This window comes from Arthroderma uncinatum (genome assembly GCF_011692745.1).
Source record: "Arthroderma uncinatum strain CBS 119779 chromosome Unknown scaffold2, whole genome shotgun sequence".
NCBI classification, from domain to species: Eukaryota; Fungi; Ascomycota; class Eurotiomycetes; order Onygenales; family Arthrodermataceae; genus Arthroderma; species Arthroderma uncinatum.
The window spans coordinates 5,294,278-5,312,783 of NW_022983864.1; the positions used below are offsets into that span (position 1 = coordinate 5,294,278).

The 18,506-nt window shown below is 49.2% G+C and overlaps 4 protein-coding genes across 4 annotated transcripts; 3 read left to right on the forward strand and 1 right to left on the reverse strand.

Moving 5' to 3' along the window:
• Positions 1 to 6,984: 6,984 nt before the first annotated feature.
• GIQ15_03551 (uncharacterized protein) lies at positions 6,985 to 10,038 on the forward strand (the record flags this gene model as incomplete). The annotated part of the gene is made up of 7 exons (XM_033550968.1): positions 6,985 to 7,264; positions 7,329 to 7,546; positions 7,618 to 7,852; positions 7,912 to 8,484; positions 8,831 to 8,902; positions 8,964 to 9,125; positions 9,212 to 10,038. 7 exons carry the CDS (start codon positions 6,985 to 6,987, stop codon positions 10,036 to 10,038), a joined length of 2,367 nt encoding a protein of 788 aa, XP_033408129.1.
• A 614-nt stretch (positions 10,039 to 10,652) lies between these two features.
• GIQ15_03552 (heat shock protein SSC1) lies at positions 10,653 to 12,893 on the reverse strand (the record flags this gene model as incomplete). The annotated part of the gene is made up of 4 exons (XM_033550969.1): positions 10,653 to 12,460; positions 12,532 to 12,597; positions 12,671 to 12,800; positions 12,867 to 12,893. The coding sequence occupies 4 exons, from the start codon at positions 12,891 to 12,893 to the stop codon at positions 10,653 to 10,655; spliced, it is 2,031 nt and encodes a 676-aa protein (XP_033408130.1).
• Positions 12,894 to 13,494: 601 nt separating this feature from the next.
• GIQ15_03553 (uncharacterized protein) lies at positions 13,495 to 15,995 on the forward strand (the record flags this gene model as incomplete). The annotated part of the gene is made up of 5 exons (XM_033550970.1): positions 13,495 to 13,517; positions 13,591 to 13,659; positions 13,750 to 14,081; positions 14,141 to 14,246; positions 14,300 to 15,995. 5 exons carry the CDS (start codon positions 13,495 to 13,497, stop codon positions 15,993 to 15,995), a joined length of 2,226 nt encoding a protein of 741 aa, XP_033408131.1.
• Positions 15,996 to 17,634: 1,639 nt separating this feature from the next.
• Positions 17,635 to 18,385, forward strand: GIQ15_03554 (uncharacterized protein; the record flags this gene model as incomplete). The annotated part of the gene is made up of 2 exons (XM_033550971.1): positions 17,635 to 17,651; positions 17,707 to 18,385. 2 exons carry the CDS (start codon positions 17,635 to 17,637, stop codon positions 18,383 to 18,385), a joined length of 696 nt encoding a protein of 231 aa, XP_033408132.1.
• Between the last annotated feature and the right edge of the window lie 121 nt (positions 18,386 to 18,506).

The window sequence follows — 18,506 nt, forward strand, 5'->3', positions numbered from 1 at the left end:
TCCTGCTGTCGGTTGTTTAGCAGCCAATCAGTCGTCTACTGCGCTGTTCGCGGCCAGCTCTGCCCCCTTGGCCCGTCTGGCATCGACTTGGCCCAGCAGCTCGGTTGTCCGTCGTTCGTCTGTGGCCGGCGCAGCGTCCAGGGAACCAGCTGGCCGTGCCACTGCATCTCGGCATACGCTACCAAGGCAGAGACAGGAGCCAGAGCTCGGCAGAGGTCGTATCCAGGCCTGGCAGGAGACTATTGAACTAGCCGTGGAGTAGCCGGGGAACTCTACATGGAACACGATGACTTCGGAACATCGATCCTTGCATACGTTATGCGCCGTGTTCTTAGATTTGGTATATCAATGATCTACGGAGAGCTTACGCCCTGGACGGTTTCTCGAAGGCACCCCCCACGGCCTAACTGATAGACTACTGGCCGTTGAAGGCACATACGGTGTCTGTTCCGCAGGACTGGACAATCTGTACTTCATGGTAGACTGTCATGAACCGTTGACTATGCTCGTGCTTTGAAATATTCAATAGAATCGCTGATTCAAGGAATTGGTTCTGAACTTGGTCGTTATAAATATGTGACGGGTTGTTCTCACCTATTAGCAATGTATACCCTACTATGGCTTTAGTAGCATGCTTTCAAGCGCAAACAAAAGGCTCTATATCACAGGATATGAGACTTGTAAACGGCTGATTCAAAGACGATACTTGGGCTAGACTGGGCCCTTCAATCTCAGCTATTATGGCGAAAATATCTCACTGAGATAAGTCGTTAGGATCGAAGTTCACATACATTCATTGCCAAGGCGAGCTCCCTTTGCCTATGACCTTTGACGGCGTGGTCCCTATTTGGAGAAACTTCAGACAGATCCATGCAGAAATGATTACTCTCGAATACCTGAAGAAAGGCCTAGGGAGCGCTTTCAAAGCTACAGAGACAGTACTCCCCCAGATTCCAACAATGGCGAGACCGTGGTGTGTTCTGGGAAGTACCGATATACCGTCAATGTAGACGGAATTTGCCAGAAACGTACACTACCATATGACTCAGCTTCAAAATCATGATTTATTCTAATCATCCAAGTCCACAGTCCACGTCCTTCCATTCCCAACTTGGATCCTTTACGACGAGTTGGCTATCCGTTTGAGACCTGTCCTGAGTGACGTACATCTCTGGTGCCTTATCTACGGCTTCCTCCACCATCAACCACGATCAACTTTCGATATCATCTACCTTCTTGCGGAGCATATTCAACATGCCATCTAAACGCCCAAAGTCAGAAAAACGATGGTCAATGTATCCATCACTCCACGATGACGTATCATGCTTACTTAAAGAAGACGACCTCTATTTCAGCTTCTATTAAACCGACGACCCCAACGGTAACATCCAAGAACGCGACACGAACATTATGGGCCGATTCACATGCCCCAATGACGCATGTTCTTCTATCGGCTGGTCAAGCAAGAAAATTGCCATCACTATTCGAATGTATCATGGAGACAAATACAATGCGAGGGTGTACCATCAACGCTGCCAACGCTGCAACAGCCTCGGCCAACCACATCTAGATGAAGAGTCGTATGCGGAAAGGGTCTCATATTGGATCAAGAAATGGCGTGGGGTGCCAACTGAAAAGCCTCCTTCCTCGGGCAAAGCCAAAGGTCCACACAATATTGCTTTATGTGAGGGATGCAAGGCTGGTCATTGCAGTGCGAAGACGGATACGCTTACAGCACGGATGAAGGGACTGTCAGTGTTCTAGGGTTGACATGATTGTAATTAACGAAGCAGCAAGTTTAAATGCTCTGCTAAAAGTCAATATCCAAATTGAAGCGAGTTGAGAATGTGAATTGAACAATACAGAATACTCCTGGTCCTACGGAATATACAGAGTTCATAGCATATGTTTTGTATCTCGCAAGTAATGCAAAAGGACAAAAAACGGGATTATTGAAGTAGGTCAATAAATACGGGTAGGTGTACGGACTAGCTATGTGGAAGAATTGATAGTAATAAACAGAAAGCCATCGCCGAGTGCGTCGTTTACTCGGCATACATTATCTCGAAGCCGAGCCAATATCTCCTAGACTATTGATTGAGCCGACGGCGCACAAGACTCAAAAATAGAGTGGCGTTTATTTTTGCTACTTCGATGCTTCCAAGAGAAGATCAGGCGAAAAAGAAATGTGTTTTGCTAGCTAACTAACTGCAGCCACAGACGCGTTCTTTTTACAACTACACGCATGTCACGAATATCAAGGCACGGAGAGTTGCAGGTGTATATTTGCAAGGCGGAATTTGACGGGATATCTCAGGATCCTGTTCAACAGGATTTTTCTTCGGGGATAAACCCGAGGTCTGGCTGTGCCGTGATACTCGTTTATCAGCATTCTCCCAGGCCGAGGTTAGATGAGAGACACCCGGCTTGCTATTTATCATGTTTACAACAGGGCCGACTCGGTGTTAAAGTGCATCCAGCTCTGAACTGCGTAGAATATCCTATATCCCGCCTGTTCATGAGTTCTGCGGTGATACTTGTTTTATAAAGAACTGGTGGCGAAATGACGCCTGCAAAAAAAAAAAAAAAGCATGATCTACGGAGTAGAATATTCAATATTGACAAAACATTTTCAATTATGTATACACGGCATTAACGAAGGCTAGAGTGGTCTTTAGAATGGACTTTCCAGGTCACATCCACGTAGATTCTGCCTTCTACGATGGCGTTCTCCGATATCAAACTCTTGACTGGTTTGCTGGCGGTTGATGACACTGACAACCCGGGTGACGGATGAAGGTCACTCTAATTTTGTTGGCAGGAATGGTCACTCGTGAAGCCATCGCCTATCAGCTATCAGCACCCACAGGCTATATCCAATTCACCTTCTGAGGTCGGTCATTTGCGCAAGAACTATTCCCGTGAACAAGTCTTGGATCGACGGCTGTGGAGTTACATGCCACCATCACATGGAGGCATCTATTTCAAGCGAGGTTGTATCTTGTGGGAGTAATACGCCTTTGAGAGTGATGCGCCTTTGAGAATTGATACCCTGTCATGTAAAGATAGCAATCACTTCCTCTTGCTGATAGATATACCCAACACCGTCTTATGGTTATAGGCCCTTTCCCATGAGGAATAAGAGATGTCTCTATTAGAAGACCTCGATATCGCCTATAGACGTGAATTTATCCCAAGAAACAGGCGAATATTCCGATCTTGTAGAGCGTTCTCTTATAAGTAAAAAGAGTTGCAGTGTTGTGTTTATTGCCTATTCGGGATAGTAAAAGTGAGCAAAATATTTATAATCATTTTTGAGCAGATTAAAGAAAATCGCCATAAAACCAGCGACTCTCACTGTTTCTTCTCTTCATCCTCATCTTCTCTTCTCTTCTCTTCATCTTCTCTTCATCTCTGTTCTCATTGTGTATCCTGATGCCTAAAGCCGATATTGCTGAGTGAATAGTGTCGAGATGACGCCTGGCTGTGACTCTACCAGTGTAGTTCACTCTACACACGCATATAATATCTGGGAGTTCCTGTGCAGAAGCAATTCTTGACAGCATAAAAGCGCTCCAGATACCCATGCGAATACCCTTGAGAGCATCTCTCAAAAGCACTTCAGATATCCATTGCAGCTTGACAACCGGAGCAACCATCTTGACTTTAGCCTTTTCCCGCGAATATATCACTACAATCAGGACATACCTTGAGTGCACAGAAACCTCTGAAAGATATTGGGCCTCTTGTTGAATCTGTGTTCCTATATCCATTCCAGGATGACAGCTCCCTCTCAGGTCATAGTATCCAAATCCAAAAAGGAAACCGTCAAGGCTAAGAAGCTGAACCATACCCAAGGCGCGGAAGGCCGTGTGAAAGATACCAAGCCTCTATTTGAGTCGATATCCCTCAATATGAACTCCAAGACGACGGCCACCGCCAAGTTCAAAATATCCAAAGTCAAGAAACAAGGTAAAGCTGAGGTGAAGCCCAAGAAACTGGAGACGGCCTCATCCCAGAAGAGAGCGACACCATCCAAACCCATGTCACGACCATGTTCCCCGGAATTAGGAGCCATGCCGGATTGCTGGAGTTGTGCTGGGGAGCTGGGCGAGTACCCTCCGTGTAGCTGCGAAGAATGCGGGATGCCAAATTAAATTGGCTTCGTTATCTTTGCCTTCCTCTTTCTGTCTTTGGACTTATCCTATTTCTGTCATCCGTTTCTCCGTTTCTCCGTTTTTTTTTTCTTGGCCGGGTGTGCCTGTGGGCCACGGGACAACAGGGAATCTATTCAGCCTTTACGGATCACTTTTCTTCCGTTTATGTGGTAACTAAATATCCCTGGTTGTCGCATGGGATAATGATGATATCTTGCTAGGATTAGCAGGCCAACAGTGCGGGGGTGGGCTTTGGATTAGTTGATATTGCTAATCAGCCTGTCGTCCATGGAGCCGTCCGAATATGGGGTTTCCTCCACTTCTTTACTTTTCTTTTCTAGGCCATAAAACGCCTACGGCTCAAAGGAAATAGGGATATGGATGGTATTAGCACTACGCCACAATCCAAGCACGATTTAAAATTACATCCCGTCGCGGAGGGCACAGACTGGCAGCCACTTTTCGACCATTTCTTCCTTACGGGTTTTCGGCACCTGCTCTCAGGGTCGGATTCGCCTAGTAGTTCATTGCTCTGACCTGGATGCCTGTCAGATACATACATACTTAGAAGAAAAAGCTAACTAGGTCAGGTGAGGGGTTGCCAGTCTCAGGGTCATGCCTGCAAACGCAAGTGCGAGATCCCGACGTCTGAATATGCAGCATCTAGTTTTCGGATGCTGTTGACGCCCGACAGCCTACCCAAGGACAGTCACATCAAGGGCGTAAAATGACCCCAGAATTTACAATTGCTAATCACGGCATATCTGCGAGGTCAACGTCAGTATCTCCGTGTATACATATCAGCTAACGGGTTGGGGTCTAGTGGCAACAGTCGGGAAGGCCCTGGAACGTCTGGAAGTGGACCATATCACTTAGGACACCGACCGACCATATAGCAGACTGCGAAAATAGTCAACCGTCAGCTAATATATCCTGTAGGGAATACCCCATACCGAAGCTGCAGTCATCCATTGTGGATATGGCAAACCCATTAGGATTGCAATCTGGTCTACAGCTTGACAGCCTGGCAACCTAACTTGACCACCTTCCCCGGCTTTGGCACGGCAACCTGTTGGATGAAGGATGATAATGATGATGCCATGCATGGCCGGGGATGATAGCCAACGGTCTTGCTGGCGAGGTAGGGATTATTTCATCTCAGCGCCATCTACCCTTCCAGGCAAGTATTTCCGTCCCGCCTTCGCAATGTCCTCCACACTCTGACCCTTCGTAAGAAGTTCCATCAGAGTAGCCAGGGGTAACCGCACTAATATCAGTCTACTAGTGACTAGCGCCCCTGAACTTCCGTACTTGCGCAAAGGGTCCGTTCATGCAGAAAATCTGGCGTGCCACAGCCACCTGCGGACGAAGATGAACATGGAAGTTCAAGTTTGAAGGTGGTTGGTGGGGGTGCTACATGGCTGAATCGTTGCCAATATCCTCATTCCAGCCTGTTGGATTCTCCCCGAGCCGCCTAATGTCGATCGAACGCTGCCATCCTCGAGCATCGCCTTGACCACATTCATGTATCTCCCATTCTCCATGATTGCTTGTCCCGCTGAGGGTTTGAATCCTGGTCGGCGAGATGGAGATATCGACACTAGGCTACTTAGAGGAGGTCAACAGTGTGATCACGGAAGACTTTGCAAGGAAAGCAGAAACAAAGTCAAAAAATCCCACTTTTAGCCACCAATGGCTGTGGAAGGATCTGCGACATTAGTCTGCAGCTTTAAAGTCTATCACGTAAGTACAACTTCACATGCGGGGAGAGGCTATCTGAATTCTGCGGAGATCATGCGAGAAGGCAGCAGCCGTTCGTCGTTCGCCGTTCTAGAGACGGATCGAAGGAACGGATTTGCACTACTGCTGTCACTAACTAATGTGATCTCTCAAGCCTTCTAATTCCTCCGGAAGTTTCGAACAGCCGAGTGACGACACTGCAATATCTTTGACCGCTCGTAACGAAATTGAACGAGGGATTGGAATCCCCACTTGGGTCAATATCGTTCCTCTATCTTTCCTGACTCCGTACATATATATGGAGATGTTAACTTGGCAGAAGCCCCGGAGATAGAAAGCCCTTTGGTCCAGGGCCCGGAAAACAAGCACTAAGAATGCAACCCAAGTATCAAAACCCAGCTCTGGGATGGCGACAACGGCGGATGGGATCTCGTAAATCAGGAACTTTATGGATTGCCTTTTACCTTGCGCATCCTGGCCACCCTTGGCATGGAACATTTTGGCATCGCTTATTTCTTCAGTTCGCTTCCATGCTTCCATCAGCCTTCCTCCCCGCTGCACCGTCACGAATACCCCAGGTTCTAGCGCCTGAGGGTCCTCAAGGTCTCAGTCCTCTTCTCCATTACAATGCTATATGCGTTGGGGAACCCGCCACGGTTAACTGCGGGCCTGCAAGTATCCTACATCGTGACCAGATGGCAAACCATCCTGAGATTGGACAGAGACCTGTCACTAGATTGCATGGTTACCCGGTAATTGCTTTTATCCTCCCCAGAAAGGCTTTAGCCCTCCTACCGTATTGTGATGTTGCAATCTGCGGGACCCTTGGGACAGATCATGGGCCCTCAGGATACCCCTTGCAACTTCCAGATAGCGATAGAGAATAGAGATAATACTGGCGATATTAACTTTGTTTCTCTGGGGGGCATGTGGTATACCCCGTATTGTGCCGAGGAGTCTGATAGAAGAATACGCTCTACTATAAAGATGGCCATCCGTCTTCATACGCTCTAGAAATATTTCCTTTCCATTCCCCAGCCAAAGATCATCCCTATCTCCACACAAGAACAATCTAGAATTGGTCAAGATGAAGTTCTCCGTCTCCGTTTCGCTGCTCGCAGCAGCAGGCCTTGCCTCTGCCGCCAACGAGTTTGCCATGAACAGATTGATGTCCATGAAGATGGCTGATCGTCAAGAATACAGGAACAAAGGAATGTACCACCCTGGACGATACAACAGCACAAACCGATTCGTTCCTTGCAGACAGGGCAAGGCTGGAGAATACTCTTGCGACAAAGTAAACCAGCACGGTTTCCTAACCCATGAGCAAATGGGTAGCACCACCCGCGAGGGTAACGATGTCTGGGGTGAGTCTACTTTCATCATTCTCGAGCCGATGATATATGATCTGATTGCTGATTCATTTCACAGGCTGGACCTCAAGAGATGGACGTGAGTTCGGTGCCGTCGGCCAAACTGATGGAACCGCCTTCGTTGAGATCTTGAAGAACGGAGTACTCGAGTACAAGGGCAGACTACCAACCCAGACCAAGCCCAGCATCTGGCGTGACATGAAGGTCATTGACGGATTCGTCTACATCGGAGCTGAAGCTCCTGACCACGGTCTCCAGATCTTCGACATGCGCAAGGTAAGCTATTTGAATCAGTGTTGCGGTGTCGGGTCCACAATGTGAATATTGTTGCTAATGATCCATAATAGCTTCTCGATGTCAAGACACCAAAGGTCTTCTCCATCAAGGACGATGTTACCGCTTGGTTCGGTGGCTTCGGTAGCTCCCACAACATTGTTGCCCACGAGGAGACCAAGATGATCTATGCCGTTGGAACAGGCAGAAAGACCGAGTGCGCCGGTGGTCTGTTCATGGTCGATGTTTCCGACCCAAGCAAGCCAACTTCCCCTGGCTGCGCCAACTCTGATGGATACGTCCACGACGGTAAGCGCTTCTACTGCAAACCTTCAACCAGCGTCATAATACTAATATATCCCACTTAGCTCAATGCGTTACCTACACTGGCCCAGACACCCAACACAAGGGCAAGCAAATTTGCTTCGGCTACAACGAAGATTCCCTCACCATCTACGACGTCACTGATAAGCACAGCCCAAAGATCATCTCCAAGACTCCCTACCAGGGCTCTGCCTACACCCACCAGGGATGGCTCGCCGACCCAAAGAAGATGACCTATCTCCTCCTTGACGACGAGCTCGATGAGAAGGACGGAACTGCCCCAGGCAAGAACCACACCACCACCTACATCTTCGACATCAAGGAACTCGCCAAGCCAAAATACACCGGTTTCTACCAATCCCCAGCTCAATCCATTGACCACAACCAGTACGTTGTCAACGGCCTAACCTACCAGTCCAACTACGGCTCTGGTCTCCGAATCGTCGACATCAGCTCCGTCGAGAAGAAGCCAGATGGCTCTCAGTTCAAGCAGGTCGGTTTCTTCGACTGCCACCCAGAGGATGACGCCAAGAACGGAGAAGTTTCCTTCCACGGAAGCTGGAGCACCTACCCTTACTTCAAGAGCGGATATATCCTCCTGAACAGTATTGAGCGTGGTGTGTACTCCCTCCGATACACCGGACGAGGAGCTCGCGGTGGCTACTAAACTAGCCAGGACAGCGGCTGGCCGTCCTCTTTGTCTTGCTATTTTTAAAAATATCCAGGCATGTAAATAGTTATATAAATAAATTCAGGAACATTATTTTCCCATTCCGCTCCTTAGTTTTCAATGTTGAAGTTTAAATATTTTTTTATGGACTTCTGTCTTGATAGTCGTTTTATTTTACTAAGAAAAAACACATCATGTTGTGCTCTTTGATACAACTATCGAGAATGATGTCTACACTAACGCACTACCCGGTCCAATTAAGGATAATGGAAGGTATATAACCGGTTAGACAGAAAGCTCGGTGACCATGAATCTCCTTAAATTCCTGGATACTCTTGGGCACGAAGTTGAGGATGCCGAACAAGGTACGTAACTCAGACCCTTAAGAGTACTTGGGTTTATGTACTTTGGCTTACCCGCGACTAGATGCTTTTATCCAATTCTCAAAGCCAATACCCTCAATTGATCTGGGATTTGTCGACCCTCGATCAAACAATGTAGAGGTTACCATTAACGGAGAGGAGTTCGCAATCCGTCAGTCCCCGACACTTTTATCCTCGACACGAGCAGGCGGAACTACAGGTGCAGGTATGTTTACACCATTCACAATTTCCTATATTATATATACATATATATATAATATAGCATCTAGTCAATTGACCAATGTGTTACAGTTCTCTGGCAAGTTACACCTCGGCTTGCAGAATGGCTCTGCAAGAACGAGAATCCGCTATGGAAGTCATCCCTTCTTGACCAGGATTCAACCGTTGCCGAGCTAGGATGTGGCATTTCAGGCCTCCTTGCGCTATCTCTAGGCCCGAAAGTTGGCAACTACATTGCAACTGATCAGGAATACGTTCGAAAACTATTCAATGAGAATGTTCAGGCCAATATGGCTCGTGGTACTGGTACCTCGGCAAATGAAGGACGAAACGAATCAGGTAAAAAGGCAAGTAGCCATAGTCGAAAGCAGAGACAGGTTGAGAAACGGCATCAACGGGAGCGCCAAAATAGAAGGGATAGTCCGCATCAGAGAGATGACCAAAATGCCAATGATGTCGATAAGATCATTTTTGTGGTGTTAGATTGGGAGCTGGATTCGCCCTGCATGTTGAAGCGTTCGATTGTCTCTGACGAGAGTAACGCGGCTGACTTGGGGTTTGACCTTGTGATTGCATGCGACTGTATCTATAATGACGCGTTGATTTCGCCCTTTGTCAGTACATGTGCTGATATATGCCGACTACGTCCGACGTTGAGCTCGATATCTGGAGCCGATGACTATGGGAAATTTGAGGAAGAGTCGGTTGCTCAAAAACCGACGATATGTATTGTTGGCCAACAGCTGAGGTCGCATGAGGTGTTTGAGGATTGGTTACGGGAGACGCTGGGCGAGTTCAGGGTGTGGAGGGTTAGAGATGAGGTTGCCGGGCCTGCTCTGGGTTCCGGATCGGGGTATATCGTGCACATACTTGTTTTGAGAGGTGAGGAGGTTGAGTAGTGCGGATTCGAGGATAACTTACGTTTGTTGTATAGAGTTGTTTCACGATTGCAGTTGCAAATAGATAGATAGATAAACGAGGGAGGTTTTAGCAAATAGAAGGCTGAAAAGGTTCATCCACCTTATGATTAGGTTGTTATTTATATACATGGAGTGGAGAATGGTGTTTTTTGGTGGTTCATTCAATCAGTAACCGCACAAGGCGACGGACAGAAAACAAAGCGCCTCTTCCTTTTCAGTTGCCATGGCCAGCAATGTGACAGACTGGCCTGTCAAAATCAATCGCGAACTCCTCGCCGATCCCTAACCGATGCATAAAGCTGAGATCATGAGTAATGGAAGTAGTAGTGAACAATAAAAGGTGGGAAATGGTTGAGGAAAGGATTCGAATAAATAACTCCAACATCTGTAGATGTGTATAGCACAAGATAATATGGGGGAAAAACAGCTGATGATACACGTACATGACAGTTAACCCAAGTCACACCAAGTTAAATGGAAACATTAATAAAACAGATGAAAGAAAGGGGAAGTCTAGAGAAGCAGAATATTTTGAGTGGATGGGTGGGTGTGGAGGATGGGAGAATTTCAATTCAAAGCAATTTTGAGGGAATTTATTGCTTCTTCTCACCCTCACCAGCTGGTGGGGCGTCAGCGCCGCCCTGTGGTGGCTGCTGTTGGCTCTCCTCGTTGCGGGCCTTGTGCATCTTGTCGAAGAGGGTCAAGGAAGAGGTCTGGAGGTCGTCCACCTTAGCCTTCAACTCCTCGGCAGTCAGGGAAGATTCACCAGCCTGGCATTTGGCAACAATCTCTCGGAGAGCAGCAATCTTCTCGGAGATCTGAGTGGCCTCAGTCTTGTCGAGCTTATCTTCGAACTCCTTGAGGGCCTTGTCGGTATCGTTCAAGACACTGTCAGCACGGTTGGCACCCTCAATGATGGCCTTGCGCTCAATATCCTGGGCACGGTAAGTCTCAGCATCATCAACCATGTTCTGGATCTCAGAGTCAGAGAGACCAGAGCCGGAAGCAATGGTGATGGACTGATCCTTGTTGGTGGACTTGTCCTTGGCGTGGACGTGGACGATGGAGTCGGCATCAATGTCGAAGGTGACTTCGATTTGTGGGACACCACGGTGAGCTGGTGGAATGCCAACAAGCTGGAAGTTTCCAAGCAACTTGTTGTCACGGACGAGCTCACGCTCACCCTGGTACACCTTGATCTCGACGGCAGTCTGGAAATCAGCGGCGGTGGAGAAGGTCTGAGACTTCTTGGTAGGGATGGTGGTGTTACGGTTGATCAGACGGGTGAAGACACCGCCGAGGGTCTCAATACCGAGGGAGAGAGGAGTGACATCGAGAAGCAAGACATCAGTGACTTCACCAGCAAGGACAGCACCCTGGATAGCAGCACCAATGGCAACGGCCTCGTCGGGGTTAACAGACTTGGCGGGTTCACGGCCGAAGATGCTCTTGACGGACTCGGTGACCTTGGGCATACGGGTCATACCACCAACCAAGATAACTTCCTGGATATCCTTGGCCTGGAGGTTAGCATCCTTCAGGGCCTTGCGGACTGGCTCGATAGTGCGCTGGATCAGAGGGTCAACGAGGGCCTCGAGCTGGGCACGGGTGAGCTTGGAGTTGATGTGCTTAGCACCGGAGGCATCGGCAGTGATGAAGGGAAGGTTGATATCGGTCTGGGAGGCAGAGGACAGTTCCATCTTGGCCTTCTCAGCGGCTTCACGGATACGCTGGATGGCCATGCGGTCACCGGAGAGGTCGAGGCCAGAGTCCTTCTTGAACTGTTGGACGATGCTGCGGACGAGAGTGATATCGAAATCTTCTCCACCGAGATGGGTGTCTCCGTTGGTGGACTTGACCTCAAACACACCCTTCTGGATCTCGAGAATGGAGATATCGAAAGTACCACCACCAAGATCGTAAACAGCGATGACACGATCCTGCTCCTTCTCAAGACCGTATGCAAGGGCAGCAGCAGTGGGCTCGTTCACGACACGGAGGACGTTAAGACCAGCAATTTGACCAGCATCTTTGGTAGCCTGACGTTGAGAATCGTTGAAGTAGGCAGGGACAGTAACGACACCGTTCTTGATTGGCTTGTTGAGGTAACCCTCAGCGGTCTCCTTCATCTTCTGGAGGACGAAGCCACCAATCTGAGATGGGGAGTATTTCTGGCCCTGGGCCTCAACCCAGGCGTCACCGTTGGTGTGTTGGACGATCTTGTAAGGAACCTCCTGGAGATCTCGCTGGCACTCAGCATCGGTGAATTTACGACCGATCAATCGCTTGGTGGCGAAGAGAGTGTTCTCAGGGTTGACGACGGCTTGACGCTTGGCAGCAACACCGACAAGGCGCTCGCCATCCTTGGTGAAAGCAACGACGGAGGGTGTGGTTCGTGTTCCTGATGTTCCGTTAGCAGCTTGTTGATGAAACAGGGGAATGCAAAATTTTTTTTTTTCGCTCGTCTCTTACCTTCAGAGTTTTCCATAATTTTTGGGGTCTTTCCTTCCATAACAGCAACGGCAGAGTTGGTGGTACCTAGTACGAGCCAATTGTTAGAGTCAATGGTCGTCACAAAGGAACTCTTCTCCCCGGAGTGTATACAACATACCAAGATCAATACCGATGACCTGGCCCTTCACCTTCTCCTCACCACCTTCTGTCGAGTTCCATCTTCTGAATGGAGTAGATGGGACTCTGAATGCAGGAGAGCGAATGAATTGTGTTGGGACGCGAGGAGCCTGGACAAGGAGACGTCAGTACAAGACCATGGTGAGCTTTGGAGCTTGCTGGAGCTAGCTACTTACCGCGCGACAGAATCTTGAAGCAATCATTATGTGAAGAGGAGTATATTAAATAGCACAAACAAGAAGGTAAAGGCGTAATTGGCGAGTGTGAGGAGTGTCAAAGGGGAAGAGGGTGATGGTGAAGAAGATGGAGAAGATGGAGAATGAAGATGAAGATATAGAGAGCAAGGGAGAGGAAAGGAGGTCGAAGCTGCGAGAAAAATTTTCAGAAGAAGCCCGAAGAGCAGCGCCGCTAGTCCATATCGGGAAAAGGCGGTCCGTAGAAACCGGCAGAAAAAACGTGACCTGTATTGGCGCTGACTAATATGTTATTAACACACACGTGACCATATACACGTGACCAGCAGCTCGGGCCAACCTTGCCATTTACTTTTCCCCAGCTTCCTCCGTCATCGAGCTCGCCTCCGTCCAGGACGTCGAACCGACAGCAGAGGCACAGCACACGCGGACAGGAGCCGACTACGAGACGCGAACGGTCGAGCAACGGGTATATCTTGGATATACGACGACGGTCTGACGCCGCACTTGTCTTGCCTGTCGCTGTTGGCGGGTGGTAGCAACTGAGCCTGGCACGCGAGTCTTGCCTGGGCCGGACACCCCCCCATGTACTCCCCTCCGCCCGTCCATCATGGCTCTCGACACCGAGTTACTGTGCGTACTGAAGTTGTGTGCTCCAGTGGACCATTAGCCGCCTGCACCGTTTGCTGACATGTTGCCTGTGCAGTTACCGATCCACTGAATCGCTTGTCTTGCCGACTGGTCGGCGCTTCTTCCCGTTCAAGATCCCCAATTCGTCAGTGTTCACTCCTTAAATGGCCGTCTGGAGATGACGAGGAATTGGCAACAGGGATTGACAGTTTAACTTTCCTTCTCTTTTTTGTAGACACCACCAGCTCCGTCACTATATCAGCACGGCTGATCCGGATCGGATATATGTCGCCGTCGGGAGAATAATATACGCCATCCATATCTCGTCGCAGAAGAGGGAGATCCTCACCATCGTTCCCTTCGATCCGAAATGTCTGACTGCCGGAAACGGTTGGATTGGCGTAGGCGGGACCGAGAGCGGGGATTGCGCCTTTATCAAGCTGGATGCGGCAGCGACCCTTCAGTTGCCCGGAACAGCCGCACCGGGCTCCCCTGTCGGCGTTGACTCCCCGCTTCCTCTCGATCTAGATACGCCTATACCGCGGAGAACTCTCCCTTATCCCCCTAGTGAGCACCGCATCCGCGTCTCTCCCATCGTGAGAGCATAGAGTTCTAACTGCCTCTAGATGTCAATGTGCGCGAACTTGGGGGCAGTATCGTCAATTCCGTGACCCTTCACCGGCTCCCATCGGATGGAGATTTGTTTCTCGAGGAGGATATTGCGGTCTTGAGGTGCGCCTGTAACTGTCACCCTGGAGATATCATAACTGACTTGGTGAGGGTAGTAATAATGATACGACCGTGAGCATATTCTCACTTCCCCGGATGGAAGTTATCGAAACCATTCGTCACCCCGTATGCATGAACTTTGCCATCATCTCTCCTGATTCAAGACTGCTTGCAGCAGTAGGCGACGAGAATAGGATATACTTCTACCGGGTCATACCTTCTCCCGACAAGCAAACGGCCGTTTCGACTGATGGGGATAAACTACTTCGGGAATGGAACTGGCCGCTGCTTCGAAGCGTTGAATTAGACTCAGATCCTAATTACGACGACAGATGCTGCTTCACCATTGCTTTTTCGCCCTCTAGCCACTTATGTGCTGTTGCTTCACAGGCTGGCGTGATAACAGTGTTTAGCGTTGAGGGCATATTCAGGCCCGACCTCACTGGAAGAACCGGACGAGAAGACATCCTTTATGTCTTTAGGTCTTCTCGATCGTGCTTCGATGGCGGTGCTATCCGCTGTATGACCTTTTCACCTGAACCCTGGGATCTCTTGGTCTGGGTTGAAGACCATGGTCGTGCCGGCGTGGCTGACGTCCGTCAGGCCTTTTCACGGCGTCAAATTATCAGTCTCGATATAGACGATCCAGAACTAGAGCGCATTAAAACTGACAACCTCGACAAACCGGAGCCAGAAGACGATCTACTTAGTAGGCCAGAGTCTGCAGCATATCATGCCCAGGCACACAGGCTGCTTGAAGTTGATGACCCTGTTCAGCGCGCCCTGGACTCTAACCGATACAGGCGTAGAAGAACCTCAGCTGAGACAGAAAGCCAAATCATGCGCGAAAGTTTGGCTCGCGATCTCACCGCAAGGGAGAGACAGATTATTGATTTCCTAAATACAGCTCGTTGGGCGTCATCTATTGAAGAAGGTCCCCAGCGACTTCCACATTTACTTAGCCCCTTACCTTACTCTAGTTCACCCGCATACCAACGGGCCTCAAACCAAACGTCCGATTCACCACCACCCCCGCCGCCGCCATTCCCTCCTCCAGATCATTATCTCACCCGCCAAGACTCGTCTCGCAACCCAGATAGGCCGCGAATTGGGGCTCCTCGAAGACGGAGCTCCATTGTGTTGTCCCAGGATAGTCCAGGCCGCGCAAACGTACACACGTCTTCTTCTGCGTTAATCCCTCATCCAGGAATTTCGCTGAGATGGCCCTATTCACCGAACCAACTGCCTGCGCCGGGTGATGACCCGGAAAACTTGAGTATGGACGACGAGTTCCCCCATATAGCCTCCCCAAACCAAGATGGTGTTCAGACCGGTCCATCCAGCTCTAGCTATCGTGGCTCCAGAGGACAGCACCCAGAAGATGCACCATCCGGTAGCCGCCCGACCGTAGGTCAACGCCAGCGTCTTACACGGTCACGGTCAATACCCCGTCGCGCCGATAGGGCTCCTCGGGTTCCCGGCGAACGTCCAGAGCCGCGAAATCCAACGGACTCGGAACTGAGATCCACACTGGCTCAGGAGCGCCTACGAGCGCAACGACAAGTTGCCGTGGAAGAGAGCCAGCGCTTGGGCGAATGGGAACAACAATACCGACGTGTCCTGGAGCTCGACAACATTCGATCAAACCCTAGAGTCCGGAATCTACCAGGCGAAATATACGGGAACCGAGAATCCGGGTGGGGTGTCGGAACGGCCGGTGTTGGATGGAGTGGTGACGGTCGAACACTGTGAGTCTTTATGTTTTAACTCTTTTTGCTGATACTTCTAGTCAATTGTAATGCTGACGGATGACAAGATATATCGGCACGGTACAAGGAATCTTCGAATACCACATTAATGTGCTAGATCGGAAGACCTTCCCAGCTTTCTCCTGCAGGTAACGCAACTGCCCGCATTGGCAGAGTAAATACGTTCAGGCTAGCATGATTAAGAATGCTCCATATCCTTTTGAACTTATCAATAGCCAAATGGACTTGGAAACAGTCAAAATCTCAGTCGGATAGGCGGCTTTGGTCCGTTGGTAAATAACTTCAACGATTTATGGTATGCTCTTGTTTTTTAGTGTCCCCTTTGTTAAATTATTTTTGTTTATCACTTTTCACGGCCCCGCAGGAGCCAGATTTATCCTGCTCTGTGGACATTCTTTCTTCGTATGGTGCTTTTGGTGCATGGAGGTGGATGGGATTTGCTATGAATTTTATCAGGGACGCATGGATCAACGCCGAATCCATCCGTATACCGACTATCTCTTTGCGTTCTTGCGTTCTGCTACTTTATAAAAGTTCTAACCTAATCTAATGAATCATTCTATTGCTTATGTTCAATGACTGGATCCTCGTAACAGCGCAGCGTCAAACCCGAGGATGGGTGATTTTAGTTCCGCCTAGGGGTCATTTGATCCCCTGTAGCCTCCTTATCATAGGCTCATGGTCCCCCCTTGCTGCAGCGGCACGAACCGCAACGTTGGCATATTCTCGATTAATGTCTGCGCAGTGTTCGAGGGGCAAGTACTCCCGTATTTGCACCGCCTTCTTATGTACGGCCTCCGATAAATGGCGCATGCAGTAGGTCGTCAAACTCGCTTATAGCCAGGCGGAGGTCATCAGGCCCCATCGCCGTCTTTACAACCCTGTAGTTAACAGTCGGATGCATACAGTAGCATTCTATCGTCGCTCAACTAGAAACAAGAGACAGATCTATAAATAATAACCAGACGGGCTGAAAAGCATAAAAATAGCCAATTTTATCCTTGATGTGAAGCACTTGATGCAAGATAGAGAACTCGCACAACCCCCGAGCATAGGTGTTCATGCTCACCAAGTAGCTATTCAATAGTTATTCTTCATGCCTCAACCCCCGTCCTAGTCACAGCTCAAATAATTGTCGAGCGCTACGAGCAGCGACACAAATGGGCGCAGAGTCCAGGGCGAAAACTGCCTAATGACAGGGATGGAGGCTCCTAAGGCGAATTCTCGCCAATGCCTGCAGCTAGTAACGAAGCTCGCTAAGGCCCTCAGCCTCGCTGCACCCTCCCGCATGAGGCTCCTCAGGCGTTGGAAATAAAAGCTTGAGCTGCCCCGAGTATGGAGAATGCTGATCGGCAGGTCAAGTCGATTTCTCCCAAGTATAACTGCGGAGGTTCTCCGTCAAAACTTCGGTTGGTATCTAGTCCATTCCACTGTTTTTGATGTTCGTCGCTGATATGTTGTTATAGCTGAACTATCGACGGTTTTACTGAGCCTACTCGTGGCCAGTTTGATCCCTGCTGCGCTATAAATCGGTTCAGCAGGCGCATCGCTCCGAATTGGACGGCCGTCTCTGCGACGATGTCGGTAATTAAGGTCGTACAAGGGTTCAGCCTCACCAATCGATGGCTCCTGTACACCAGTATGATGTTGGCTCCGGCCCAATATTGTTCTGGAATCGGCAACAACTGCCCCAGCAACATTGGCTTCCTGGCGTATAACTGGTATACACAAGTCCAATGGTACCAGGCGGTTCGTGCGAAACAGCTACATGCACTTGCCCTGTTACCGGTTCACTTCAATTTGATCTATGCCGTGACGTACCTGGGCGGCGTTTCCTCCGGCAACATTGTGATGGCTACCATCCTCGGGTTGGGCTCAGCGGGAGTTATGATCCTAAATACTGTTTCTGCTTGGATCAGCTGGAATACAAACCTACGAGAGGGCTTTGGGGAATACCAGTTCTTCTTCTTTGGATGGCGAACCCTAACCCGTGGTTGGCATATATTCTTCCTCCTATGGCAGATCAGTGATTCAATGATCGCGTTGTCCTTCCTTATAATCGCCGGCCGTCTAAGTTATGCCGCGCTGAATTATCGTGAGGACCCGGAGAAGAAACAGCCGTGGTATCTCAATAAATACATTCAGATTCCGCTCGGAGCCGCCGTTGTTATGCTATTCTTTGGCTGGGTGCTCATCCTGTGGACGGAACTTATCGTGGCTCGGAACCACATCGAGTCGGACACAGATATGGTCGCTGTATACCTCTTCATTGCGCAAGTCGTACCCATGCTATTGCCCAAAGCTTCGACTATCTTTGGATGTTTGCCTGGTGTATTCAAGCGCTCTTCAAAATCCGCAGAACCTCCAAAATAGTCAGGTAAGAGTCCCAGAGAATCCGTGTGAGGGTCGTATATTAACAAAATGAACCAGCTCAAAAGCTTGACTTCAATCGTACACGCATTGTATATGGTCAATATAACGAAACATGATATAC